The sequence below is a fragment of the Hirundo rustica genome, chromosome 9 (assembly GCF_015227805.2).
Source record: "Hirundo rustica isolate bHirRus1 chromosome 9, bHirRus1.pri.v3, whole genome shotgun sequence".
Taxonomy (NCBI): Eukaryota; Metazoa; Chordata; class Aves; order Passeriformes; family Hirundinidae; genus Hirundo; species Hirundo rustica.
This window is the reverse complement of record NC_053458.1, coordinates 29,398,857-29,424,369: the sequence shown is the minus strand read 5'-3', so window position 1 is coordinate 29,424,369 and position 25,513 is coordinate 29,398,857. Positions and strand designations below refer to the sequence as shown.

The 25,513-nt window shown below is 59.3% G+C and overlaps 2 protein-coding genes across 2 annotated transcripts; one reads left to right on the top strand and one right to left on the bottom strand.

Annotated features, from left to right (window-relative positions):
* The first annotated feature begins 1,539 nt into the window (after positions 1-1,539).
* On the top strand, positions 1,540-9,767 carry KIAA1614 (KIAA1614 ortholog). Its single transcript, XM_040073097.2, has 10 exons — positions 1,540-1,622; positions 2,435-3,046; positions 3,575-3,638; positions 4,715-4,861; positions 5,433-6,661; positions 6,737-6,866; positions 7,409-7,613; positions 7,969-8,081; positions 8,226-8,410; positions 8,693-9,767. The coding sequence occupies exons 2-10, from the start codon at positions 2,440-2,442 to the stop codon at positions 8,884-8,886; spliced, it is 2,874 nt and encodes a 957-aa protein (XP_039929031.1). The 5' UTR covers positions 1,540-1,622; positions 2,435-2,439; the 3' UTR covers positions 8,887-9,767.
* On the bottom strand, positions 9,759-23,603 carry STX6 (syntaxin 6). The gene is made up of 8 exons (XM_040073098.2): positions 23,497-23,603; positions 20,863-21,032; positions 20,218-20,312; positions 18,520-18,582; positions 16,326-16,448; positions 15,012-15,118; positions 13,408-13,502; positions 9,759-11,919 (listed from the first exon to the last, which is right to left on the bottom strand). Exons 1-8 carry the CDS (start codon positions 23,529-23,531, stop codon positions 11,843-11,845), a joined length of 765 nt encoding a protein of 254 aa, XP_039929032.1. The 5' UTR covers positions 23,532-23,603; the 3' UTR covers positions 9,759-11,842.
* Between the last annotated feature and the right edge of the window lie 1,910 nt (positions 23,604-25,513).

The following is a 25,513-nucleotide window of genomic DNA, read 5'->3' as shown; positions in this document are numbered from 1 at the left end:
TGACGAGGGGCTGGACGCGGGCGGGAGCAGCTCATGGGAAGCGGCCCAGGGCTCACACCCAGCTTGCCAGGGGCTGATGCTGGAGGAAACCTCCTGCCCAAAGGCTCGTGGTCCTTCTGAGAGCCTTTGGTTGCCTCTCTCCAGTCCAAGGTGGTGTCCTGCCAGCACAGTGGGTGACCGGAGGCTGAGCGGCCCAGCCCTGGGTTGTCCGGGGTCCGTGCTTTTATTTTGCTCTTTAAATCTCTTCGTTGCCTCTTGCAATCAATCTCCCTCCAGACGAGAGCCCAGTGCCTTGAAATCACTCTAAGCCTGTTGCTGCTCGCAGCAGCCGCTTCCCGGAAATTTAATCCCAGCCACGGCTCCCTGCTGGCATTCCCTGGCTGCTGGCAGGAGCCCTCGGGCTGCCCTCGCTCTGGCACCTCACCCTGCCTCGGTGGGGACATCTCCCAGGCGCGTATCACCTCCACAGCCCAGGCAAAGGAGCCGGGATCCCTTTCAGGAATGGCCTGCAGGTAAGGATGGGTCCCAGGGGAGGCTGGACTCCAGTGCTGGAGGACAGGGAGAGGACGGTTCCTCTGCCCTGGGCCCTTCCACACAAAGCTCTCAGCTTGGCCCTTCCTGCCTGGAAGCATCCAGGGGAAGATGCTCGCTGTGTCCCCCGTGGAGTCCCCCCTGTTGTCGGCCCTGCTGGGGAAGGAAGCCCTCGGGCTCAGGTTTGGCTGTGATGGCGGCGCCAGGGCCACCGGGGTGGCCAGGGACATTTTAAGAAGATAAAAGTGATTTCTTGCTGCTCGTGCTGGCAGGGGCCGGTGCGGCCAGAGCCAGGAGGATTAAAACAATTTCATAATCCTGGTGATTTCCTTTTGATCGGGATTATGAAACCAATCACGAATATCAAAAGCCACAGCTTTAAAGCGGCAGCCGGAGCGGGGCCGGGACGCCCCGGGCCCCCTCAGGCCCCTGGTGCCCCCGGGGACGGCAGCCCTGGCACCTCCAGGTAAGCGCTGCCCACCCGGGACCCTGGTCCTGCGTGGAGGGGTCTCGGGGGGGCAGGATGGGGGTTTCGGTGCGTGGAGAGCGGGCACGTGGCGCACGCCGGGTGTCGGGGTAGGGATTGCGAATGGATGCACCGAGCTCGGCTCCCACCGCCCTCCTGCCTGCAAACGCCGGGGCCGGGCTCGCCTTGGGTCCCAGCAGGATTTGGCTCCGCGAAGCGGGAGGATTTAGCACAGCTGCAAGGGTGTGATGCTCACAGGAAGGCGCCGAGGGCCGGCGGGCTTTGCTGCAGGAGAAATGCCCCGCGGCGGCCGGGGAGGGGAGCCGGCCTCGCTCCGCCGCCTTCCCAACCCACACAAAGGACATTCCTGAGCGAGGGCCGAGCGGATCCCTGCGTCCCGGCCGGCCGGCTTCCCCTCCTCTGGAGTTCCCTGGGTGGCGGTGGCGGGGCCCTGCGGGGACCCGGGCGGTCCGGGGCCGGCTTTGGCCGGGTGCCGCGGCGTGGGGTGCGCGGAGAGGAGGAGGAGGAGGAGGAGGAGGCAGAGCCAGCCACGGCCCCACAGCCCAGCCAAGCGGCTGAGCTCGGGCTCGGCTGGAGGGGCCGGGATTTGCTGGTTTGGCCGTTGGTTTGTTGTTTTTTTGGTTTTTTTTAATTTCTTCTTTTTCCCTCCCCTGCTTCCTTCCCTTCTTCCGCTTTCTTCTCCTTCCTCCCAGCCCTCTCCCGATGGTGCTCCGGGGGTAAGGACAGCCCTCGCATCCCGCCCGTGGCCCCGTCCCCCTCAGCCTGGGGCAGCGAGCGGCTGCGGGGAGCCGGGCGGCGATGGGGCCCGGGGGGGTCTCGGCCCGGGGAGGCTCCTCCGGGGCTGCCGGCGGGGACACGACGCTGCCGGCGGGCTGCGGGCGGGCAGCGGCTCCTGGGCGCCAGCGGCACGGCGAGGCGGGCGCAGCACGGGTGCCACGTGTGGCCCCGGGGGCCGGGGCGGAGCAGGGGCCGCCGCCTGTCTGGTGGCGCCTCCGGCGAGCTGTCGCCGGGAGGGATTTCTGTTCTGCGGAGCTTCGGGGCCCTGGTTTAGCTCAGAAAGTGTCAGTTCCCCGCGGGTCCTCCTGCTGGCTGCTCCTGGGCACCTGGGACAGTGTGGGTGGGCACCCACGCTCCTGCCCAGCCCTTTGGGGCCCCCCGCTTTGGGGAAGCAGCGATCCCTCATCGCTGCCCATTCCTCCTGCTCCCCAGCGATACCGGCTGTGTCGTTGCTCTGCCTGGGTGGGTGGGTGGCCTGGTGCTGTGTCACCTCCCCGTCCCCTTCCTCTCCGGGCAGGCACACGCCGGTGGCACTGCGCGCATTCAGCCCCCGGGAAGGTGTGGCGATGCCCTTCGCGCAGGCAGCGGGGTGGGTGCCAGGGCAGCGCAGGGGTCACGCCCTGGTGTTTGTCCCCGCAGGACTCATGGAGGGGAGCCCTCCCGCTGAGGCGCGGCGCCTGCCGCGGCCCCCCCGGCAGCACGGCCAGGGCGGCGGCCGCAGCCCTGCCCCGCCGGAGCGCCCCGAGGCCGCCCGCGGCCCCCACGCCGTGCTGGAGGGCAAGGTGAAGGCGCTGAAGGAGAAGCGGGGCGGGCGGCCCGGGACCCCCGCAGCCGCCCCCGAGCGCCCCTCGCCCAAGAAGCCGCGGTCCCGGCGGGGGAAGGCGGGGGCAGAGGCGGAGCCGCGGGCTCAGCTCCGCACCTACCTGACGGACGGGCTGCTGGACGGAGGGGAGCCAGCGCCCGGCAGCCCCCCGGCACCCGGCACCCCGGGGCTCTGGAGGGTGCCGGCGCCCAGGGGAGATGTGCCGGGAGCCCCCGAGCTCCCCCCGGACAAGGGCGGCAGGTCCTGGCGCTCTGCCTCCCTCCGTGAGAGACCCTCCCGGGACGAAGAGGCCCGAACCCCGCTGCGGGACCGGGGGCGTCCCTCTGTGTCCCCCCCAAGGGCGGAGAGCTGGGAGAGGCTCTCGCTGGCCGAGCGGGTGGAGAGGAACCGGCGGCTGCTGCAGGAGGTGCTGGGCCTTGCCGCACCCGGTGTGTATTTCGGGAAGGTGATGGCTCGGGACAGCTGGGGGAAGTGGGAAGGGAAAGCCTTTGGGATGACGGGAGTCCTCAGGGCAGTCCTGCAGCCTCCCGTGCTGCGGGTGCGGCTCCCTGCTGTCTCACGCCCAGGGCTGCCCCATCGCCCTCAGCGGGATGTAGGAGATGCTCCTGAGATGCTCTGGGTGATACCAGTCAGTCCCTTCTGGTGTTCTGGTGAGGAATTTCACTGCTAAAAGCAAGAGCAAGATGCTCGATTTCTGGGACACGCCAGGTCTGTGGGCATCGCTGTCCCTTTGCAACCTGCCAGGAGAAAAGAGAATTAACTCCTCCTTCGATAGCATCTGCCCCAGTGACCCCATGGGCCCATCCCCTCAGTCCCACACCTACAGCCAGGCGCTGTTGCCCCACGTTCCACTCCTTTGGGATCCCCCAGAGCCAAACATCTGGAGGGTGTTGGGATGGGATATATGGGAGGTGCCATCCAAGCAGACTAATCCCTTGCCCTGTCCTGCATTTCAGAGATGCCAGCGAGCGATGGGGACTGGGACTCGGGGGTTTCGCTGCAGGACGCTGAGGGCTGCAGGTAGGTCAGTCTAAGTGTGGCAGAAATGGACATTTCCCTTTTTCCCTCTCCCCAGTCCTCTATTTGAAATGCACCCTTTGAAGCAGCTCCGGGGCAGCTGGAGAGGGAGTGTGGCTGGGCTCCAGTGTGTGACAAGGGACGGGAGCTGGGTGTCGGAGCACAGGACCTGCCAGGACGCCAGGGCAGGAAGGGAACTGGGGAAGAGGATGGGATAGAAATTTGCCCCAGGTGCTTAAGAGGATCGAGGCGGCAGCGGTGTGTAATCTTGTTGGACTAATGAAAAACCTTAGCGGTACGGACTAAAAATAAGGAGGCGGCGTAGGCAGGTGAGAAGCTGGGGGCTGCACAGGGTAGGACAGGGAGTGGGGAAAGACCCTCCAGGGTTGTGTCACTGGCTCAGCTCTGCTCTGGCAGCTGTACCAGTGATGGGGGTTCAAGGCAGAGCCGGGGATGCAAGCACCTCCGGTGAGCAGGGCAGCCAAAACCTGGGGGAAGCCTGGGCCTCCCATGGTGCTGCCGTGGGGGGTCCAGCCTGTGCCCACCGTGCTGCACTGAAGAGGTTAAGGCCAGGCTTCCCGAAGAGACTGCCTGAGCTGATTATTTTAATCAGGAGGATTAGGGCCACGGCCAACCGGGAAGGCAGTGCTGCAGCAGGGAGAGCTGACAGGTCCCTCACCCTGCAGTCAGAGGGGGCTGGGGCTGCGGGGAAAGACCCCCAGCAAGGGAGGGAAGGCAGCAAGACAATCGGCTCGGGGGGTCACCCCAAACCCGCCTGCCTCCCCACCGCCGCGGGATTGACACCGGCGGGGACGGGAAGTAGCGCCTGCCCCCGTTTCCCCGTCCCCCTCCGGGCCCGCCTCGGCCGAGCCTGTGCCCGAGCTTTGTGGGTGCTGAGCCCGCCCCCAAATTCTCACCTGGCAGCGGGGTGTGCGGGGTGCCCGGCGCGGCCGCCAGCCCGCCCATGAATGGCGGCCGAGCCCCGTTTCCCCCGGGCAGAGCGGCCTCGCCGTCACTGTTAAAGCGCGTCTAATCCCTGTTATTTTTTCCTAATCCCGCTCCCCGCTGCGGGGCCGCAGGGCCATTGTGGCCGGGCAGGAGCTGGAGCTGAGCCCGCGGCACGAGCAGGCCAAGCAGCTGCTGCAGCGCGCCCGCATGAAGGCTCGGACGAACCCGCTGCGCGCCAGCCACGACATCCTCCTGCTCCCCGCCGCCCCGCGCCCCAGGTCAGTGCCATTTTCCTGCCCCGCGTGGTCCCGGCCTGCAGCCGCCTTCGGGGCGCATCCCAGCCCGTGTTTGGACGCGTTTGGAGTGAGCACACACGGGTGCAGGCACGGTGCAGCCTCGTACCCTGCGTGTGCCCGGCCACTCTGCCGCACGGTGTTTGGGAGGCGTTTGGTGAACTGCGTTTGGTGATCGCGCCGAGGTTTCAGTGGTGCGAGGATGGCGTTTCCCAGCCGATGGGGAATGTTTTCCCGGGCGAGACTCGCTGCCGGGTGCTGCACCACGTATGCCGGGTCATGCGCGATGTGGCGTTCCTGGAATGATTAACCACACAGCCCGGGGCAGGGAAGGGGCGATGGAGGTCGAGCCGTGGCAGCAGGGAGGTGCCGCAGCCTCCGGATTTCGGCTTCGGGCTGGAGGGAAGCGGGGCTGTACGCAGCCAGGGAGCGCCGGGCGGATCTTCCTCCTTGCCCCATCTTTTGCCCCGGGTATTCCCCCTCCCGCCCTGCTTTCCCAGGGTTGCCGAGCAGCCCCTGCAGCTCGCCCGCGTCCGTCTGTCTGTCCCCACGGCAGGGAGCCCAGCGGGAGGCCGAGCGTCGCCCCGCGGGACGGCGGGAGCCTGAGCGACTCTTCCAGCGGGGACTCGAGCTGCGGGCGGCCGCGGCGGCCGCGGGGACCGTCCCCATCCCGCGTCCGCTTCGAGGACGAGTCGGCCCGGGACGTCGAGGTGCGGTACCTGGAGCGGCTGCAGCTGCGGCACCGGCGGTCGCTGGGCTCGGCGCTCCCCTCGCCGGAGCCGGCCGGCAGCAGGCAGCCGGGGGACGGCGCCGGCCAGCCCAAAGCCCGCAGCGCCGACCTCGTGGTCGGGGGCAAATGCAGCGCCTGCGGCTCCTTCCTTGGCGCTGCCACCGGCCGGGGCGCCGACGGGCAAGCCGCCCCCGACGCGGCCAAAAGTAGCCCTGCGGCACAAAGCAGCGTCCCAGGGGATAGCAGAGGGCCGAGCGCCGCCCAGACGGAGCCTAAAATCAGGCCTCTGGGCCCCGGAGGGTCCCCGCTGTGGATCCTGCCCTCCCGGCAGCGCATCCACACCGAGAAGATCAAGGAGACCTACATCGGGGATGTCACCTACATCGACGAGGTGGACTCGGCGCTGGAGAGCACCGACACCTCCGACGGCTGCCGGACGGACAGCGAGGAGGCGGGACCCCGCAGCCCCCACCTGCGGGGGCACCGGGACCCCCACACTCGCGGGCACAGAGCTCCCCGTGCTGCCCCGCAGCCGGAGGCCAGGGTCAGGAAGGGGATGTGTGTGGCCGGCGGTGGCCCTGAGGACGGGGACGCGGGTCCAGGGCCTGTTTGCCCCCCGCCGCTGGGAAGAACCAACAGCCGGGAAGACGGAGAACCCCATCGACATCTGGGGGGCAGCAAGGGAGTGGGAAACATGGCTCGCCCCCCGCAGCAGCCCAGTGAGCCCCTGGAGCCGTCCTCGCAGCTGAGGACCAGCACCCCCATTCCAGGCACCCACGTCCCTGCTCCCCCTCCTACCAAGAAGGCCTGCGCCCAGGTGCCTTGCAGGAAAGCGCTCTTCTCCAGCAGCAGCCGCCAGGCGCCGAGCCAAGGACTCCGGGGCCCGGAGCCGGATGCTGGCAGTGCTGCCCCACCGCAGCAGGGGGGCACGGCGGGGCCGGCCGAGCAGCGGGGTCCCTGCAGCCCCAGGTGGCTCCCAGGGAGCCCCCTCCGTGCCTTGTCCACCAACAATTGCAACAACACCCACGGACAGGACGCCCCGGGGACGGGCAGAGGTAAGAGAACCACGCGTGGAGTGCTGGGGGGTTCCCCAATGAAACAGGCGTGTGACTGTCTCTCTGTGGTTCCAGGGACACTGTCGCACCCCGCTGCCAGCCCTGTCACCCCTGTGCCCCCGGAGGCTGCTCATCCTGCCGGGGAAGGTGCCAGGATGCCGGGAGCGCAGTCACAGCGGCACCCGGCCGGGAGCGCGGCACACGGGTGAGTGAGCGCGGGCGGCCGTGGCATCTCAAACCACGCAGCCCTGAGCGTCCCCCCTGGGCACTGCAGGATGCTGCTGGGCTGAGCTCCCTGGCTCCAAAAACCCCCCAGAGACCACAGTATGTAGGGTTACAATGTGCCCGTGTGTAGCTGTGGGTTTGGGGGAGCTGCTTTCCCTCACATCTGGTTCTGCCAGGGGTGTTGGAGCAGATGTGACAGAGGCGTTTTGATGGTGTCAGGTTCTCCCCTTTTGAGGAAAATCAGCTGCCTTGGAGCTTTGCAAGAGCGATCCTGCCAGCCTTGGGCCTGGCACTGCGTGTGTCAGCCTGGCAGGAGAGTTCCAAGGTGGTGCTGGGTTCTCTGAGCCCATTGGCAGGATGTGATCCCTTGGGGCAGAGCAGGGGACTTCTGAGAGGTGTTAACCCCTGAAATAATGGAGAAAACAGGGAGGGAGCCCTTTGTGTCACCTTGGGTAGTGACAAAAGCAGGTCCTGCTGCTGCCCTAGACACGCGGTGTGTGACCACCGTGCCTCTCCACCCAGGGAGCCGGGGCGGCCGGTGAGCCGCAAGGGCAGCAGCGCCTCGGCGTCGGGGCTGAAGAAGCTCCTGTGCAGCCTGAGCCAGAGCACCAAGCAGCGCCTGGGCCGCTTCCGCTGCTACAGCATGGAGCAGCTCCCGGCCCCTGGCGGCTCCCCGCCGGGCGGCCCCCGCGTCAAGAAGTCACCGTCCCTGCAGTCCCTGCAGCTGGTGAGCTTGGACATCGCCCCACATGGGGGTGGCACAAGGGAAAGGATGCTGGGCTGGGATGAAGTAGTCCTGATTTATGGCTCAGGCAGTCCTGGACGGGCGTGGGGGGATGCGCCACCCCAAACCTGCTGGGTTTGAAAAGCCAGGAACCAAGGGGGAAGTGGAAGAGGGAAGGAGGGAGAGAGGGGTGGTAGTGGAAGAGCAGATACGCTCATCCCTCCTCAGCAGTGAGTTGGGGAGTGCTCCAGAGGGGTGGGATGTCCCAGTTTCCTCCACTCCCTTGGCACATTAGTGGGTGAAGCACTGCGGTGCTGCACAGTGTTCGTCCCCACCTCAGCCAGGTGTTTCTCCCCAGGTATCACCTTTCTGTCAGCCCCAAAAAGCTGCCTCTATCCAGAGCCTACATCCCCAGCTGGGCAAGGCACCCCGTGCCAGTGCCTACCTCCTGCCCCAGGCCACGGCTGACAGGTAGGATGGGGCCTGGCACATCCCTGCGGTGCCCAGGAAGGCTGTTCTGGGCTGCTGTGGTGGCTCAGGGCAGCCAGGGGCTGCATCGCCCTGTCTCCAACAGCTTCCCTTGTCCCCATTCACCCATCTTCCCTCTCCCCACAGGAAGGGGGGCTCAGGGCCGCAGCGCTCGCTGAGCGTGGAGGATATCGGGGCGCCCGGCCAGCTGCGCGCGGTGGGGCGCGTGGTCGAGGTCTTCCCTGACGGCACCAGCCAGCTGGAGCTGCAGCGGCCCCCCCACGGCGCCTTCGGGTTCTCCGTCACCTCCGGACACGGCCGGCCCGACACAGGTATTGTGGGATCATCCCAAAGCCCCGTTCCACCCCAGGGGCAGGCCTGGGCACGGGTGGAGGGGGTTGCTCCATTGCTGCTGAGCCCCAGAGAGGCGACGGGGCCGGGGGGACGCTGCCACGTGCGGCTTTGGCCGCGCGCAATCCTACGTGTCCGTCAGCGCTCGGCTCGGGACACACAGCCCATGCCGAAGGCTGCTTACCACGGGTTTGTTTCCGTGCAGCCCCTGGGCGCCCCGGGGGCACGAAGGGCTCTCACCCCCATCGCTGTTCCCTCCGCAGGTGTCTACGTGCAGGAGATGGCGGATGCTGGCACAGCCAAGCTCTACGCGGGGCTCCTGGGCGTGGGGGACGAGATCCTGCAGGTCAACGGCGCGGCCGTCTCGGGGCTGGGGCTGGCCCGCATCCGCGAGCTGCTGCTCCAGGCGGACACCCTGTCCCTGCGCGTGCTCCGGCACCGCCCGGCGCCACGGTAGCCCTGGCACGGCTCCTGCGAAGCCCGGCGGGAGGAGGAGGAGGATGTCCCGGTGATGGGAAAAGGAGGAGGTCCCAGTGATGTCCCAGGATGCTGCAGAATGGCGTGGCAGGGACCAAGCTGCCTCGCAGTGCCGGGACCTGCCCAGCTCCTCTGCAGTGGGGACAGGTGGCTTGCCTTGTTCCCCTGGGAGACAGTGGGGGACAGGGGACAGCCTGGCCTCAACAGAGCTGGGTGGGTCTGTCCTGCTGGGCACTGGGGTGACCGGCATGGGGACACCCCATCTTCGTGACCTCAGGAGACAGAGGGCTTCCTGCCAGCACTGCCACCGTGTGCTGGAGGGCTGGTGAGGTTCTTTTAAATTATTTCAAACTGAAACCCAAAAATACATCTCTGCACTAAAGAAAGAGTGGCCTTGGACTGTGGCATGGAGGGGCTGGGGTGGTGCTTGTGGCCCTGGGGCCTTTACTGCTTGTTTCTCATGGCCCTGCTGCTCCACCAGCCACCTCCTGACCATGCTGTGGGGCTGGGGCTGGGCAGGTAGGCAGGGGGCTCGACCACCTGCAGGGCTCCTTGGGGATTTTGAGGGGTTCTCTTCTCTAGCCATGGATGGCAAAACACATCCTCGGAGTGAGTGTCCCCGGCAGCGGTGGCATGGCAGCAATCAATGGCTGCCCTCTGCATGGTGGTGCCCCACATCTGGGCACAGCTGCCCAATGCTGAGGTGAGCCCAGAAACTGCAGATGCTGCTTATGCCTCAAATGGCAGGACGATGACACCTGGCAAATGCTGGTGGGAGAGCTTTTCCCACTCCCTGGTGCCAGGAAACCCCAAGCTTGTCCTGGGAGCGAGTCAGGCATGAAGGAGCAGAGATCTACGCTGCTGCAGCTTTATTTAGTGTTACAGAAGGGCACCACCAGTGATGGAAAAGCAAATGTACACAGGCAAAGGGACCAGAGACACTCGGGTGGCTTGTGGTGATGTCAGCAGCTGGGCCAACCCCCGGACTACCAAAGGAGTGGTCCTGCATGGGAGTCATTCCCGAAGGATGTACAACCACGCTGGAAGTAACGTGGGGATGAGAGGTGTGCAAGCAGCAGCCGGCAGCGAGCCCTGCTCCCTGCCCAGACCCGTGGTCCTGGGAGCCTGCTCTTGGAGAAGTCCAGACCCGTGGAGGTGCACAGACGCTGCTACAGCCAGCCTTGGAAAGCAGACACCACCTATTCCCTGCAGGGATGCTCTGCAGGGATAAGGAGCCGCTGGAATCACGAGTGCGGGTGGGCGCCGAGGCACCACGTGTGCGTTCCTGACGAGCACCCGGGCGGGCGGAGAGGCTCCGTCCAGCCCCGCCCGGCTGCGGAAGGCACCGAGCCGCCGGCTGTGCATCCAGCGCCTGCGGGAGGGACGGGAGCCACGCAGACCTCGGAGGGAGCCACAAAGACTGGGGAGGAGGAGTGTTCAGTCCCGGAGGTAAAGCTGTCCGGTGGCAAGATTCTAAGGGGGGATGATTCTGGGGGTGATTTGCAATTTCAGCAGAAGTCTTTGCGTCAGTGCCAATTAACTCCCTCCCCCAGCCCCATCTGGGAGCCATAAGCCAGCCTGTGCTGAGTCTTTTCATGTTTGCAACTCAAAATATGGGAGCAGACTGGAGTAAGAAACCGTCTTTGCTTTCCTCAAGAGTCACCCCCTATCCCACAGCCGGTGCCTGCAGCACAGCCCCTCTGCCTGTTCCTCCACAGTGACACTGCCCAGGTGGGCTTTTTTCACCGCATTTTTGGTATCGCCCACCTGGCTACTCCACCTTCCCTGTAGGGAAGCCGACACTGCTGAGACAACTCGAGTGACAAACAACTGGGAGGTAACAAAAGGACTAGGAAGGGATACAGAAACATGATCTAGCTTTGACTCTTCTGCCTTTTGGTTGCTTACAACGGAGGTGTCCAAAAAATGGCAGTTGGGAAAAATGAAGACATCCTATTTACAAGTTCATATACACTTAAAATACTTCACCGAGCACCGTTCCTCTGATCATGTGGGTCGTGCACCCGCAGAGAGAACGTGGCTCCAATGGTCATCAAAAAAATTTTAAAAGGTTTTTTTTCCTTAAAAAAAATAAGTTATTTTAGACCTGACAAATCACTTGCCGAAGGGAAGCAGCTGTTAAACAGAAGCAGCGACTCAGTTATACAAGGGCAAAGAAAGCATCAGTCAATGAGCTTTAGAGGCCTGTATAATGAGGGAGGCAAGTTTAAAAGCTCAAAGACACTCCCCCTCTGGCTCACGGCTGATTGCCAGCGCTCGGTGTGCAGCACCCCAGGTTTAAAGCTCTGGGGTGTCTGACAGGGCCTGGGTGGCCGATGGCAGGACACGAGACCCTACAGCTCTGCCCCCTGCCCAATGCAGAGGCCAGGAAAGCTCTGAGAGGACTCACCGTGCACTCTCGGCAGTGAATTGGTGCTACAGAGCCCGCCCACAGGAGGCAGGGCCAGGGCTCCCCTCCCTTGCCGTGCCTGGGGGGGTTTCACCCTTCCCAGTAACTCTTGGGGCTGGCACTGGAGACGCAGTTTGAAATGCTCCGTGAAGTCAGTAATTCCTCCCCCTGTCCTCCCTGGGGCTCGGTGCTCTGTCTCCACCTCCCACCGGCTCCTACCTGCACCGGGTGGAAGCGCGGGGGTCAGGTCCCCCTCCAGCTCCATGGATCCAGACCCGCAGCCCGGGTCCAGACTGCACCGCAGCAGGGGAGGAGGCAGCTCCGGTCCCCCACCCCCTCTCCCCGGGGCCAGGGGAGATGCCGGCGCAGCTGAGCCGCAGTCCTTGGAGGAGAATGGTGAGAGCTGGGTGCGGGTGTTCCTGCCGGGGATCTCTGTGGGCGGACGGAAACGGGAGAGTTTCATTTCCCCGCGCTGCCGGGGCGAGGGGGCGGGGAGGGGGCGTCCCAGGAAGTTCAGTTTTCGTCATCACAGGACAAAAAACAGGATGAGCACCACTAGCAAGATGACGAAGAGGACAACAATCGCACACCACTGCCGTCGATCTGGAAAGAAAAGGAAGCATCAGTCTTCTTGCTTTAGTGGAGAAGGAAAATTGGGGGAGCATTTTTCTTCATGTACTGCTAGGACCCAAATTCAAGCTTAAGCCACAAAAAGCCAAAAGAACGGCTCCTGTGAGAGAAAGGCTGTGTCACTGTATATTGCAGTGAGGCATTCTCCTCTGGGATACACTGGGGTTTGCCAACAGCTGTGGGAATTCTGAGGCTTCCTTCCAACTAAGTTCAAACAGCTTTGAAAAGCTGGCTCAAAAGCAATTGGGAGCAACAAGCAGAGAGCTGCTGTGTTTGCTGTTCATTCATGGAGTAATCTGTTTGCCAGGGGAACAAGAAGGGATATCGTGAGCTACCCTGAGGAGCTCTGCCAGGAAGAGATTGTGGAGGTTTCCCTTAGGACAGGGCCAGGAATCAGGTTTCCCGGGACATCTTTACACCTCATTGGCCCAACACCACACCATCTCTGAGAGGTGATGGTGCAGCAGTGAGGACAGGGCTGCTGGCAGCCCCTCAACTCCTAGGCACAGCAGCTATCCCAGAAAGAGCCCCCCTGCTCTCCCTGGCATATGTGATTCCAGCAGAAATGCTCTTTCACAACACTCAGAAACACTCAGCAGAGATCCATGGGTTTTCCCAGGGGAAAGGGCAGAGACGCAGGGTTCACCTGTGGTTGTGCTGCTGCTGAGCCACTGGTGACCCAAAGTGTGCTGTCAGCGCTCCAAGTGGTCTCTCTAGGGCTGTATTCCCACCGTCCCAGAAATCCCTCGGACAGCCTAATCCTGCAGAGCAGCAATGCTTTTCCTGCTGGCAGGCTGCTGCCATCCCGAGGTCCTGAGTGCCCACGGGAGAGGGGTGCTGAGGAGGCGCTGGCTGGGCGCGGTGCCAGGCTGGGAGGCAGCCGGCAGCGCGGGACTTCCCGGCAGCCAGGCCGGGCTTCCTGTTTGCCCCGGCTTCAGGCACAGCCTTATAAGGACTTTTCTGTGGGTTCAGCACAGAACTCAGCTCTTTCCTCTGCCAGCTGAGAGAGAGACGTGACCGACAACAGCCCCGCGGGCGCCAGCAGCCCCAGGGCAGGTGGGATTTGGGGACTGCCGCAGGCATTCTGGTGCCCGGGGAGGCCACACACCCTGGTGTGTGTGTTAATGGCACCTTGACAGCTTTTGTTCCACAGGCAGCCTGGGAAACTGCAGCAGAGCGGGAGGCTGCAGAGCTTCCCCTCCCACCAGCTAGAGGGGGATTTTCCCAGCAGTAGCAGCATAAATAGAAAGGCATCTGTAAATAAAACAAAGGTAAGGGACAGGCAGCAGAGCAGTGCCTGGGCAGGAGCAGCTGCCGGGCTTGGAAGCCTTCCCCTTCTTTCAAGAACTGAGAGCTGCTCCCTCCCCTCGGCTGGCTGGGTGGGAGCACGGCGTCCCAGCCTGAAGATCCAAGGGCTTGTCTCTCCCTTTGCAGGACTGCATCCCACCTCCCAGGACCTACCACTGGTCATGTGAGACACTTTGGCGAGCTTCTTCATGACGTTATCAAGGCGCGACTGAGTGCTGTCTAACTCGTGGGAGAAGTCATCCAGCATCCTGAGGACACAGAAGCAGGGCACTGCTCAGCACGTGGCACATCCCTCGGGGATTTTACAGCTCACACACATGGATCAAAACACCGATGTGAGCAGAGCATCACACCTTGGCAGACAAAATGAATGTGGCCTCCTCTCCTGGAAGCACCCAGGAGGGGAATAAACCTGCTGAAACAGCAGTTCTGCTTTGGTGGGGAGTAACTTGGGATTCCTGCCAGACTGATCCTCCCTGTGTGTTTGTGGCTGAACTCTACACACATCTGCAAGGTGAGGAGTGGGAGGGGCTTCCTCCTTACAAAAGGAAAGTCTCATTTATAATCTGTGATTAGCAGAGAATGCTTAGATCTACATGTAAGCTTGGACTTTAAATCTCTTTTCTTGTTCAGGGCTTGCAGTTTAAACTAAAATCTTTTTTCAGTCCTGTATCAAGTGGGAATGAGACCTGCAGTTGCTTTTAAGGTGCTTTTCAAGCTCTGCATGGAAGTTACCCTTTTATTTCCTCCACACAGCGACGGTAATGAATCTGAAAACCTTCCTGAATCCATGCTTTGTCAATGCCAGTGCACATCCAGAGTCAAGGTACCAATCCAATTGTCTCCAGCCAGCGGGACTTTAAAGCTTACTGCATTTAAAAGGAAAGACTCCTTCATTTGGAGTGCCAGGGCACTTGTTAAACCTTCATTCAGTGGGGAAAACCTCACTGTGGTAATTATGAGCTAATCTAGCAAGCACTGATGGCTTGTGTGATGATCTAGAAACAGACAGCCACACTGATCTCCTCCGTGAGAGCAGAGGATTCTCATGCTGCACAATTCACTCAGGAGGGACGTTGAACGTTCCTCCTCTCCATCAAAGATGAAATCACTTCACAAGGGACGTGGTCCTCCAGACTCCTAACAGCCAAACAAGGAGGGGGTTTAGGCATAAACTCTTCAAGCCTTTCTGGAAGCATAGCTGTTAGCCTACACAACTGGGAACTTGTTTGCAAAGGACAAGAACTGGGAAAGAAATCTAATTTATATGTAAATGGATGGATGCAAAATGACTTTGTGAGCTGCCCTTTAACCCTTTGCGTGGGTGAGGGTTATTTTTAACTTCAGTGATGAAGAGCAGCTCTGTGCTGTGTGTTTCAGGGCAGAGCCGACAGCTCCTGGCCCCAGCACTTGTCCAGGGGCAGCACAAATCCCTGTAGAGTGGAAAAGTGGGCAGTACCTGCATTGCCCAGCACCTCCCTCCCTTATCTGCTGGCTGCCGGAGGAGGAGCATGTGAAAAGGAGAGGAGGAAAGGCAAGGTGGCAGGTAAGCCTGCCCTAGATGCAAGCCTCTAAAGGAAGGAGGTTGCAGCTGGATCCTTGCAGATTGCAGTACAAAATGCTTTCCACAGGCTGGCAGGGAGAGGCTGCCTGAGGCACCAGTGAATTCCAGGCTCTACCAGAGGCAGAGACAGGTGTGTGAGGACACCCAGCCATGTTGCAGCCAGCCCCATGCCAGCGCCATTTCTCACACTTACACTGCTTGCTCTTCCAGCTCCCCGCCAATGCGCTGGGACATGTTCTTCAGCACGCCGATGCTGCCAGAGACCAGCTCCAACTGCTCATCCTGCTGCTCCACAATCAACTGGGGCCAAAGAGAAGGGAAACGGGCAATTACAGATCTGCTGCCTACAGCTGGGTTGGAGCCAGCCCAGTCCAGTGGACAGGCACTCCTGCTCGGCCAACATCAGCTGTGAGGCCTGGGCTCAGACCTAAGCCACCAGGAATGAGGACTGCGTTCCTAAGAAGTGCTGCAGAGAAGACAGCCAGGGGAAAGCCTCCATGGCACGGCATCAGCCTCCAGACAGCCCTGCAAATCCAGCCTCAGCTCATCCAAGCTGCACGCACAGCTAAAGTGACTTTGGAAAGCTCCAAGGGCTGGTCATCAAAACCTTCCCAAGGTGAGCAGGCCAGGGAGGCTGTGCCTGAGAAATGCCACCTGGAATGTGCTGCAGCTAACACGGGGTTAATGCAAGCAAAAGGCTGTTGCAGTTTCTACAGCTAAAAATAGCCAGCCTGGCTCTGAATGTGCCAAAGGAATAAGTCTGCTGCTGTTTTAAGTCATTTTCAGGACACACTCACACTAAGGATTAGCTTTACCCTAGTTACCTATTTCTGAAGCCATTTATCTCCCTGGAGTCAGTAGGTAAAACGTCTCTGGAAGCCGAGGTGGCATCACGGGTCAGGAGCTTTAGCAGAGTTTGCCACCTCCGAGTCACTGCCTGTGTCAAGGCTCTGCAATTCTCCAGTCTGTGCCTGGCCTGGGCACTTCTCCAGGCAAACTCCCCTGTCAGCTGGGAAGTGCAGCTGGGAAATGCCTCACCAGGGGTTCTCCCAAGCCCTCACACAGCCTTTCTCACTAATCCCACGGTGACAAAAGCAGGAAAAGGAAGCAAGCGCGTGCTCCTGCTCCCAGCCTGTTCTGACGGGAGATGCACACAACACCACCAAACACTTTTTAACCAGGAGAAGTTGCATAAAAGAAGCAGGTCCTTTTCTTCTTGCAGTGTTTCTACTCTCCCAAGGATTTCAGCAATCCTTGTAATATTAAATCTTAGCCTGCTACATCTTCCAGATTGTGCCGACTGCCTCCTAAACACAGCAGAAGCCCCACGCCTCCAGGGTTAAAAACTTGGTGCCGAGATTGCCCAAAGCTGTGCTGCATGGGAAATGCAGGCACAGACACATGCCACAAGCAAAGAGGAGGACTGTCAGGCTCCTGGAGCCAGACCAATCCCCCTGGCACCCATTTGGCAAGCAAAGCTTTTCGTCTGTGATGCCAGCTGCCTTACCTGTTGTTGAGCTTGCTGCTCCTCGATGAAATGTGAATTTGCTAATTGCAGCTCCCGGTCCAGACGGCTGTATTTGTCAGGTCCAGAGCTCCAACTCTGACTCCCACTCTCTCCCAAGAGTGCCTAAACAGACGCAGAGAGCTCTTAGCAACACCCTTGTGTCGGCTCACAACCTGTCCACAGGGTGAGGTGGGAAGGCAGACAAGGCAACACTCATACGCATACACACACACACACACAGAGAACATCCCTTTCATCCTGCTCTGCTGCTACTCAGCCAAAGTGTTGTCATGAACTAAACCAACACAGAGCCAAAATGCCAGCCTGGGAAGCCTCTGCAGCCTGGTATTGCAGAGATACCTCTCCAGCAGCAGGAGAGCTGGAGCGTGGCCGACTGACAGCGCGTGCACAGCACAAAGGACTGGCAGAGGCCTGCTCAGGAGGCAGCAGCGTGTGCTAGGACACGTGAGCTGGGAAGTGTCCGGGTATATTGTGTTAACAGACGTACAGCTCCAACGGAGCACTGTGCTGCTAATGACAGGGGCTCAAGAGGGTCTGGATAAAGTACTTTACCAGTTGAGCTGACAGTGAAATAATGCAACATATAACCAGAGCAATGCTGTATGCTTATGTTCTATGTTCCAGGCTGCCTGTCCCTCCAGCAGGCTCTTCAGCTGCCAGCATACAAAGTTACTCTTGCTACCTGCCCTACAACCTGAGCAGAGAAGCTCATGCAAAGCCTGCAGAGATGTGGCTTTCCAGTCAAATACGTCTGGTCCCTGAAATGGGAATAACCCAAGCTACAGATGCTGGAGAATGAACATGACCTGCAGGTGAGGAACTGCACCCTGCAGCATGATGAAGGGTTAGGGACTCTGCCCCCCAGACTGGAAGCCAGGCTGACTTGTAACGAGACCATCCTGCAGCTCCTGGTTGTGGGCAGGATGGAATGAGTGAGTATTTGTGAAGAACAGCAAGACAATGACCAGGCTGCTCTGTCAGGCTGTAAACAAGATGGTCTCTACAGTTCATGTGACTTACAAGGTTCAAGGAGGGGTGAGGGAAGCTGACAGACTGACCATGCAGGAAGCCAGCAGGACATCTGGCTTTGTCTGCTCCCGAGACACGGAGCAAGCCCCTGGTCCCTGCAGCTTGTGCAAAGGCAGCTCCTTTTTGTTTAATGCAGTGCATGAGCTTTGCCTGCAGCTTCAATAGAAACGGCCTGTTTGCCAGCCTGGGCTGTGAGGGCCAGGTCACTGCTAGCCAGCTCCTCACACACAAAGCCCAGTACAAGCCTTGCGGTCTGGAATGAAGGCAAGAGGCTGGGAAGGGAAAGGAAGGCAGCAAGGGGAAGTCAGTTTTCCTGACCAGATGTCACTGTGTGAGCTGGGCCATATGGTCTCCTGCAGCTAATCAGGAACCTCATGCAAAGGAAAGCAGCAAATCGCAGGGAAAGCTACAGACTTGTTTGAGCAAAGGTGTCAGGGACTTTGCTGCTGGAATTGTTTGCCAAGCACATCAATTAACCCTGTGACAAGCTCAGGAATGAGCTCTGTGCTTCTCAGTTTGTTGTTTTTGCCACGTGTGGCAAGGCTGATGTGGTACAGACAATTAAGAGTATGAAGCACACACCAACTTTTACTGGAATGTGTCTGGAGGTCAGCTCCAGTATCCCCTTACAGCCTCCCCATCAGCCAGGAAGGAGCACAAGCTGCATCTATTTCTATTTCTTATATTACAAGTGCAGACAACACGAGACTCCTCGAGCTCCTTCCATCTTCTTACAAGACTATTATGAGAAGCAGCTGCACGAAAGGATATTGCACCATCTTGGCTCCTAAATCCAGCAGAGCACAGGATTACATTCATTGACATGGATTCTGAGCCGGTTCCCCCCGAGGAGGAGGAGGGAGATTTCCCTTTCCATGGGATGATGCAATGCTGACAGTTGTACACAACCAGCTCTGAAGACAGAGACAGATGGTGAGTGCTGACTTACTGCTCTGAGAGGGGCTTGGGAGAGGCTGGCAGCAATGTGAGAACCAGCTCTCCCTGGGCAGCCAAACGGACATGGCTCAAACACAGCCTGGCTGCAGCGTGCAAGCCCCTTCCCACACCAAAGGTTTGTAAGGGGAGGAACTCCAGACAGGATACACACTGTAGCAGACAGACATTGCCCCTTTCTGGTTCTCACCTGCCTGTTTTTTTTTTCAGCCAGTGCTTGCATGGAAGAGTTTGACATCTGATCCTTCATGTCCTGTTTTGACAAAGAAGCAGCGTGTGAGCATTGGATTTGAGGTGACAGGCAGATTCAGGTTGCTACAAGACTGTCTATACCCTGCAAGGCATTTACAAGGGGGAGTGAGGGAAGGGAAATTTTCTTTGAAAACACTTTTGAAGACTCTGGAAACATACTGTAGAGGTTTCATGGTTGTACTAATACTGGAGTCAACAGCATTTGGACGCTTTGAAAATATTCCTCATTTATTACTCATTTTACTCCACTATGACCAGAAGCACTTTGATTTGTATAATGAACTAATGTTCCTGTTGACAGAATGTAAGGAAGTGTTTGTTAAGGCCTTGAAGCCTGCATCTGGTTTTATATTCCATAGTATGAGGTAGATTTCCTGTCCTGTGGCCATCCTCTCTGTGTCAATGTTCTCTCCTACCAATTTTCGCTGTGGAGTTCCTGCAGGTCACTAACCACAGAAGGCTCCTCGTCACAATGTAACACAACCTAGTTTTCATAAATTGGCAAGTAATCAACATCATCTGGCAGAGGCCAGCAGCAGCAGAGTTCTGATGCCACCAGAGCACTCAGGTGTGTTTTACTGTTCAGAGATGTGCAACACATCACTGAAGAGCACCACCACATCCCACTTGGTTATTTCTCACTGGCTGCAGTGCATCACAAATTCCCCCATGGAAACTGGGAAGTCAGGTGCACAGGGCCACTTACAAATTTCATTTCCCAGTGAGAGACACTGCTCCAAAACCCATTAGCCAGCATTTTTCAGCCAGGAGAAGAGGACCAGGGTGCAGGCTTGTCTGATCCTGTTCATTAGGGAGTGGACTATGCTGAGGGCATGGCAGCAAGCGTATGCCTGCTACCCGGGGCCAGTGTGGTTTTGGGATCAGTTCCCAGGCAGCAAGCCTTAGGAACTGCATCCAGACCGCAGGACTGCAGGTAGGGTAAGAGGCTTGCTGCCAGCCACACCAGTGCATTCTGTGGAGCAGGAACATCAGAGTCATGAGGGGCAGCAGAAACTCAGTGTAGCTATTAATAGACAGAAAATTTCCTAACTAGCAGCTCGTTACCAGGCAGTGAAGCTTTTGGAAAGATGTTTCTTCTCTATTTGCTACCACCAAGTTGTTAAAAATCCCCTTTTTGCTTCTCGAGCCTAAGCTTAAACTAAAAAAAAAAAATCTTCCTCAAGTTAAAAATAAATCCAGTGGTTGTTTGGACTATTTTGCATGGGTAGGAAGCTGAAGTCACCATGTCAATAACACCAGACCTTAACCATCTGGCAGTGTTCAACGTGGTCTCCCTGTTGCTGAAAAGCAGTGCTACTAATGGTTGGGACAGTCACGATTTCCCCCAGCTCTGAAGGGAGGCTTCACACGGCAGCTCGCTCTTCACTCGTCCTCCTTGTTACCACAGGCTCCCAGATTTCAAGGGTCAGCAGCGTAACAGGAGGGAATTCCATGGGGCACTTGTACCCCCAAGCCCTTCTGGGCAGCTCCAGGAGGGAATGCACGGGGAAGAGGAGGAAGCCTGAGACTCAGCAGGTAGCAGGTTTATTCTCCGCTCTCCAGCCCACCACAGAACAGCCCCAAGCTCCCCTTTTTTAACCACCCCAGGCCCTGACCCCAAGGGCAGGCTCCTTACCCTGACCACCTGCCGTGTGCTGGTGATGAAGGCTTTGCGGATTCCCAGCTCCGTGGCATCGAGGTTGAATTTCCGCGGGTTTGCCTCGACAATGCCTGGGCACCGAGTCAAGGAGTGTCCGGAAGCGGCGCTGGGTACACACATGGATACACAAACCCAAGCGTGCCAAGCGGCCACTGCGTCCTGCCTGTTCCCAAAATCTGATCAGCAAAGTATGGAAAAGGAGGCATGGCAGGAATGCGCCCTGCAGCGCACGCACACACACAAGGTTTCTGTTTTCCGTGGGTTTTTTTGTTCTGTGATGCTGCGCAGTGTTTTCGGGAGCACCCAGAGGAACACAAGGGAAAAGGAGCATTTTTGGAAGCCAGCCTAGAGAATGAACTGACTCCGCAGAAATCCAGATTCAGACAACACAATGGGCTCCCTAGAACAAAGCATCTTAGAATATACCTTGCAAAAAGGGAAACAAAAAGAAATCAAGGAAAATCCTTGATTTCTCATTTGCAATTTGAGAAAAGCTGACATCAACGCAAAATTCAATCCCAAACAGTCCTGATTTTTGCAAAGATTGACAAGCACCAGGACTTAGCTATTTAGCACAACTTGGAAACTGCAACTCCCTCGAAAGGGCCACAAAAAGGATATTAATGGTTTCATCCAAGTCCTCCAGGTCCCACTCGATGCTCCGCAGGTTGTTCCTGAGCTCATTAGTGGTCCAGTCGATTTCTTCTCTTGTGGCGATGGAGGGATCTTGCAAGAGCTCCGTCCACCTCTGGAAGAGCCCCTGGGCAGTGTTCACCGCTTTCTGCACCTCCCTGTGCCGGTAGGAGAGTGAAGAGAAGCCAGGAATTATCATCAGCTGCCCTGCAGCAGTGACACTGGGCCAGCCCCGTGTCCAGCTGAGCAGGGATGCCACAGCTTCCTCCCAAACACCTTCCCTCCAACAATGTTGTGTTTATTCTGTAAAATAAGGATCTGCCCCATGTCTTGCTGCAGCATGAAGTCGCTCATGGAGGGACCTGTTTCTTCAGGGGAAGCTGCTGAGTGTCACCCCGGCAAGCCAGGGCAGAGGGTCTGAGCAAGGCAGCTCTTTGGCAATCCGTGCTTTGCATTCCTCTCTCAACAGTTTTCCTCTCAAGGCCCTTAACTACCCACATAAGATACTCCAGGGGCACACAGAGTTACAGGAACTGTCCCCACAGACTGTGGAGTGCAGCACTGTTTATTTTACTTCAGCATTTTAAAAAACACACAGCCCTACTACGCTGGCTTAGGAAACACAAGTTTTTTCTGCTGCTCTAAGCTCTTTTGTAGACGAGTGCATTCACAGCAGGGGAAGGCACTGCTGACAGCTCTGGTTTGGGGCAAGCAGGTTTGTAAATTTGGGTCAGAGACTCTCAGTGTGGCTGTCTGCATTTACAAACGCTGCAGTCCTGAGCTGTGAACTGCTCCCCCAGGTTCACAGGGAGCCAGGATTAGGAAGGGAGACAGATGAGACTGTGCTGGTGTCCAAGGAGGCCACCATGAGTTTGCACACAGCAGTCAGATGTTTTACTCCAGTGAAGGACAGCAGGGGAGGTCCAGGACAGATAACTGTGGTGCTAGGACTGCAGCTCTCTAAGTGCCACCAGGGCCTGGCAACCTCCAACTGCTGTCTAGGCTGCAGTTCCTCAGCACTGTGATGCGTGTCCCTCCTCCCCTCGCACACCTGCGGCTGCAAGTCTGTCATGCTGAGTGCCCTAAAGTCAGCAGCCTGCACTGAGGATCTGGAAAACTTCACTCCCTCCCGTACTTGTCAGCACAAGCTTTGGTTTGGTTTGTTTTTTTTTCATCTGAACACACTCGTGGAAGTCCCCAGCAGCAAGAACGTGCAGCAGAGCTGGACGTCCTCTAATGGGAGGAGTTACAGACACCAGGAAAGCGAACGAACAGCAGCTCTGGTGGCTACACCACCACCAGCCCCTCTGACCTGCCAGGTAATAATTAACTCTGGGAGCGGCAGCACATCCCCTTTCCCCTCCCTGCCCTTCCCCGCACGCTGTGGGAACATCTCTGGAAAGTTTGACAGGATGTTTGCTCCCCACCCATGGCGACGACTCCTACACTTTCCTCTCAGCACGAGTTCAGCCAGGGAGAGGGATTCACTTTCCCGGCCTGCAGCAGTATCCCTTCCCACATTTCTGGTTCTCACACGGCTTTCCCAAACACCCCACCAGGAGCCCCTCTGCTGCCCCTCGGCGCTGCTTCACTGTGACACGGGACAGAAGACCAGCCCCCAGCACACGCTGAAGGTGGCCCGAGGGCAGTGCTTAGTGATCGAGCTGCTTTCCACTTCTGTGGATCATCCAGTCCAAACCTCCTGTCAAGGCACCGTCACCTAGAGCAGGGGACACAGGGATACCTCCAGATGGGTTTGGAATGCCTCCAGCAAACTCCACGCCTTCCCTGGGCAGCCTTTCCCGGTGCTCTGCCACCCTCACGGTAAAGAAGTTCTTCCTCACGTTGAGGTGGAACTTCTTGTGTTTTAGTTTATGGCCACTGCTCCTTGTCCTGTTGCTGCAAAGGGTCTGGCACTGCCCTCCTGACACCCCTTAGAGATATTTATATGCAGTGATGAGATCCTCTCTCAGTCCTCTCTGGACTAAACAGGCCTGGCTCCTCTAGTCTCTCCTCACCAGAGAGATGCTCCAGACCCCAAATCGTCTTTGTGGCCTCCACTGGACCCTCTCCTGTAGCTTCAACAGAGCTCCTTTCACCCTGTTAATGACAATTTTCCTTTGGCCACCCTTAGCTGCTGTTTCCCTGCGTTCAGGCTCTTCTCTGCAGGCTTCCTCTCACGGCCATTGTTTGCCCCACAGCTCGGTCCCTGCTCCTCTCCACCTTTCCCCACGGTCACCCCGGCCTCCAGCCGTGAGCCCCCAGCGCCGCTCTGCGCACCGTCCCCAAGCCGCACCTGCAGCCCAGGCCGGGGGCCCCTCACAGAGCCCGGGGAGGCCCGGCCGCGGCCCGGCACCTGCCCGCCTCACCCCAGCGCCTCCCACGCCGGGCCGCCACCGCCGGACAGGCCCCGGAACCCGCGCTCAGCCCCTCAGCAGCACGGGGGGGCCTGGCCGCCATTTTCCCCCCCCACACAGACCCCCGCTCGCTGCTCGCCCCCCGGCTCCCCGGGCCTCCCGCGCTGCGGGGCGGCCGAGCCCGTCCCCTCCGCGCCAGGACGCGGCCCCGACCCGCTGCCGCGCCTCTCCCCGTGCCCCGCGGGCCGCCGAGCGCGGCGCTCACCCCTTCACCACGAAGAAGGGGTCCTCCATCGACATGGCGCTGCCGCCGCCTCACGCCACGGCCGCCGCCAGGCCACGCCCCCTCCATCGGGCCACGCCCACCAGCGGCGCCCTCTGTCGGCCACGCCCCGCAGCGGGCCGGGAGGGGGCGTGCCCGGGTGACGTCATCCCGCCATGGCGGCGACGGGGATTGTGCCGAGGTGAGCTGCGGCGTCCGGGCGCTGTCCCGGCTCTTCCAGGGAAGCTCCGGCAGCTTTTCCCGCAGTTCTCGGAGGCCCGGTGTCCCTGTCACCTACAGAATCACACAGAGGATGGGTCAGGAAGGAAGGGAGCACGGCGGGTCAGCTGGTGCTACCTCCTTTCTCATCCCAGAGCGCATGGCACAGGGATGTGTCCCGACGGGTCTGGGATATCTCCAGTGAGGGAGACTCCGCGACCTCCCTGGGCACTCTGTGCCAGTGCCTGGTCACTCGTACAGTGAAGAAGTTCATCCTTGTGTTCAGGTGGAACCTCCTGTGTATGGGTTCCTGCCCCTTGCCTCCCGCGTCCTGGTGGTTGGCACCACCCAGCAGAGTCTGGCTCCATCCTCCTTAGAGCACCCCTTCTTTAGGGCCCAGAGCTGCACACAGCGCTCCAAACGTGGTCCCACCTGGGCTGAATGGAGATGCAGGATCGCCGACCCCAGCGCCCTGCTCCCAGCAGCCCTATAACGGCAGAGATGGTTTCATCTTCCCGTGTGATGCCTTCCCACAGTGGGCCACAGTCCTTAGCACCGCTGTGCCGTGCAGAAGGGGATGCATGTCCCATTCCTTGTGTTGTGTGGATTAAAGATGTTATTTTTTTTATTTTAGAGAACCGAAAGCAGCCTTCTCAGTGAAGAGAGGAAGCGAGGTGAGGCGTTCAGGCACCATCTCCTCACACACCTGCAGTTAGCAGCAGTATTGTTCATGTCAGACTCTCCTGTGTGAAGAAGAAATATTGTGCTTTATGCCAAACCCAGGACTGTAAACTCTTGCTCTCTCACAGGATTTGCAGCCTTTAAAACCGCATGTAAACCAGCCAGCCGGCCTCCTTCACCCAGATTCAGGGACCAAATCCCAAACCTTGGCACGGCGCGGCTCTGTCCCTGCCGCAGGGTCCCCAGCAGGAGTGGCTCGGCCAGGCCGTGTTCCCAGCCGTGTGGGAGGAAGCAGGAGGGAGCGACAGGCAGTCTGCTCGGCTCCTGCTGCCCTTCCTGCCCCGGGAAGGCACAGGCACCGCTTCCTTCCTGCTGCCTTGTGCGAGCTGAGAACAGCCCTGTGTGGCTCGGATGTTGTCCGTCCCCGGGTGAGGACACCTTCTTCCCTCATTCCCACCTCTCTTAAATCTCTGGGCTCTTTCATAGCTGAGCAGGGGCAGCCCTGGACTTGCAGCAGGTGGCAGGAGGGGGATGATGCCTGCAGAGCTCTGTTCCCATCCATATACACTCAGCAGAGGGATGTCCTGCCTTACTCCCACGTGGGTTGATTTTGCAGAGGCTTGGCCAGGAGGAATCCCCCAAATTTTAACCAAAGAGCACATCCTGGCCTGCGCTTCCCGAAGGTGGCGTGGTCCGGCGTGCCGAGCAAAGGCAGGGAAGGGGCACAAACCCCGCTGGCAGAGGTGTCTCCTCGGCATGGGAACGGGATACCCGGCTTTTGCAATCCCAGCAGCTTTCCTCACGCGCACCCTGGGGTGGGAAGGCTGTGGCACACGTTGAACCGGTTTCTGCAGTTCTTGGGGTGAGAAATCCACCTCCTGCTCCGGCCAGCCCCACGCCAGGAGTGGTGCAACAGGTGGCAGCTTTAGGGCTGGCATTTGCTGGCCCTTCCTTGCTGAATTTGGGATGACTTTCCCACGCCAGCAGGATTTGGGGCGTCCCTGCCAAACGCGTGCTTAGCATGGGAGGTTCCCTCCAGGAACAAACAGAGTTCCAAGGAGTCGCTGGTCCAGTTTGTCTGTCCCTGTCCCACAAAGACCTTGTGCTCCCCGAAACCTCA

Bases quoted from the DNA above. Each gene is read 5' to 3' on its own strand.
- KIAA1614 (XM_040073097.2), top strand. From the start codon at position 2,440: ATGGAGGGGAGCCCTCCCGCTGAGGCGCGGCGCCTGCCGCGGCCCCCC. The intron at 6,662-6,736 runs GTAAGAGAACCA...CTGTGGTTCCAG, and splicing joins CGCCCCGGGGACGGGCAGAG to GGACACTGTCGCACCCCGCT. The intron at 6,867-7,408 runs GTGAGTGAGCGC...CTCTCCACCCAG, and splicing joins GCCGGGAGCGCGGCACACGG to GGAGCCGGGGCGGCCGGTGA.
- STX6 (XM_040073098.2), bottom strand. From the start codon at position 23,531: ATGTCGATGGAGGACCCCTTCTTCGTGGTGAAGGG. The intron at 21,033-23,496 runs GTGAGCGCCGCG...CTACCGGCACAG, and splicing joins CCCTTCTTCGTGGTGAAGGG to GGAGGTGCAGAAAGCGGTGA. The intron at 16,449-18,519 runs GTGAGAACCAGA...GCGTCTGTTTAG, and splicing joins CTGAAAAAAAAAACAGGCAG to GCACTCTTGGGAGAGAGTGG.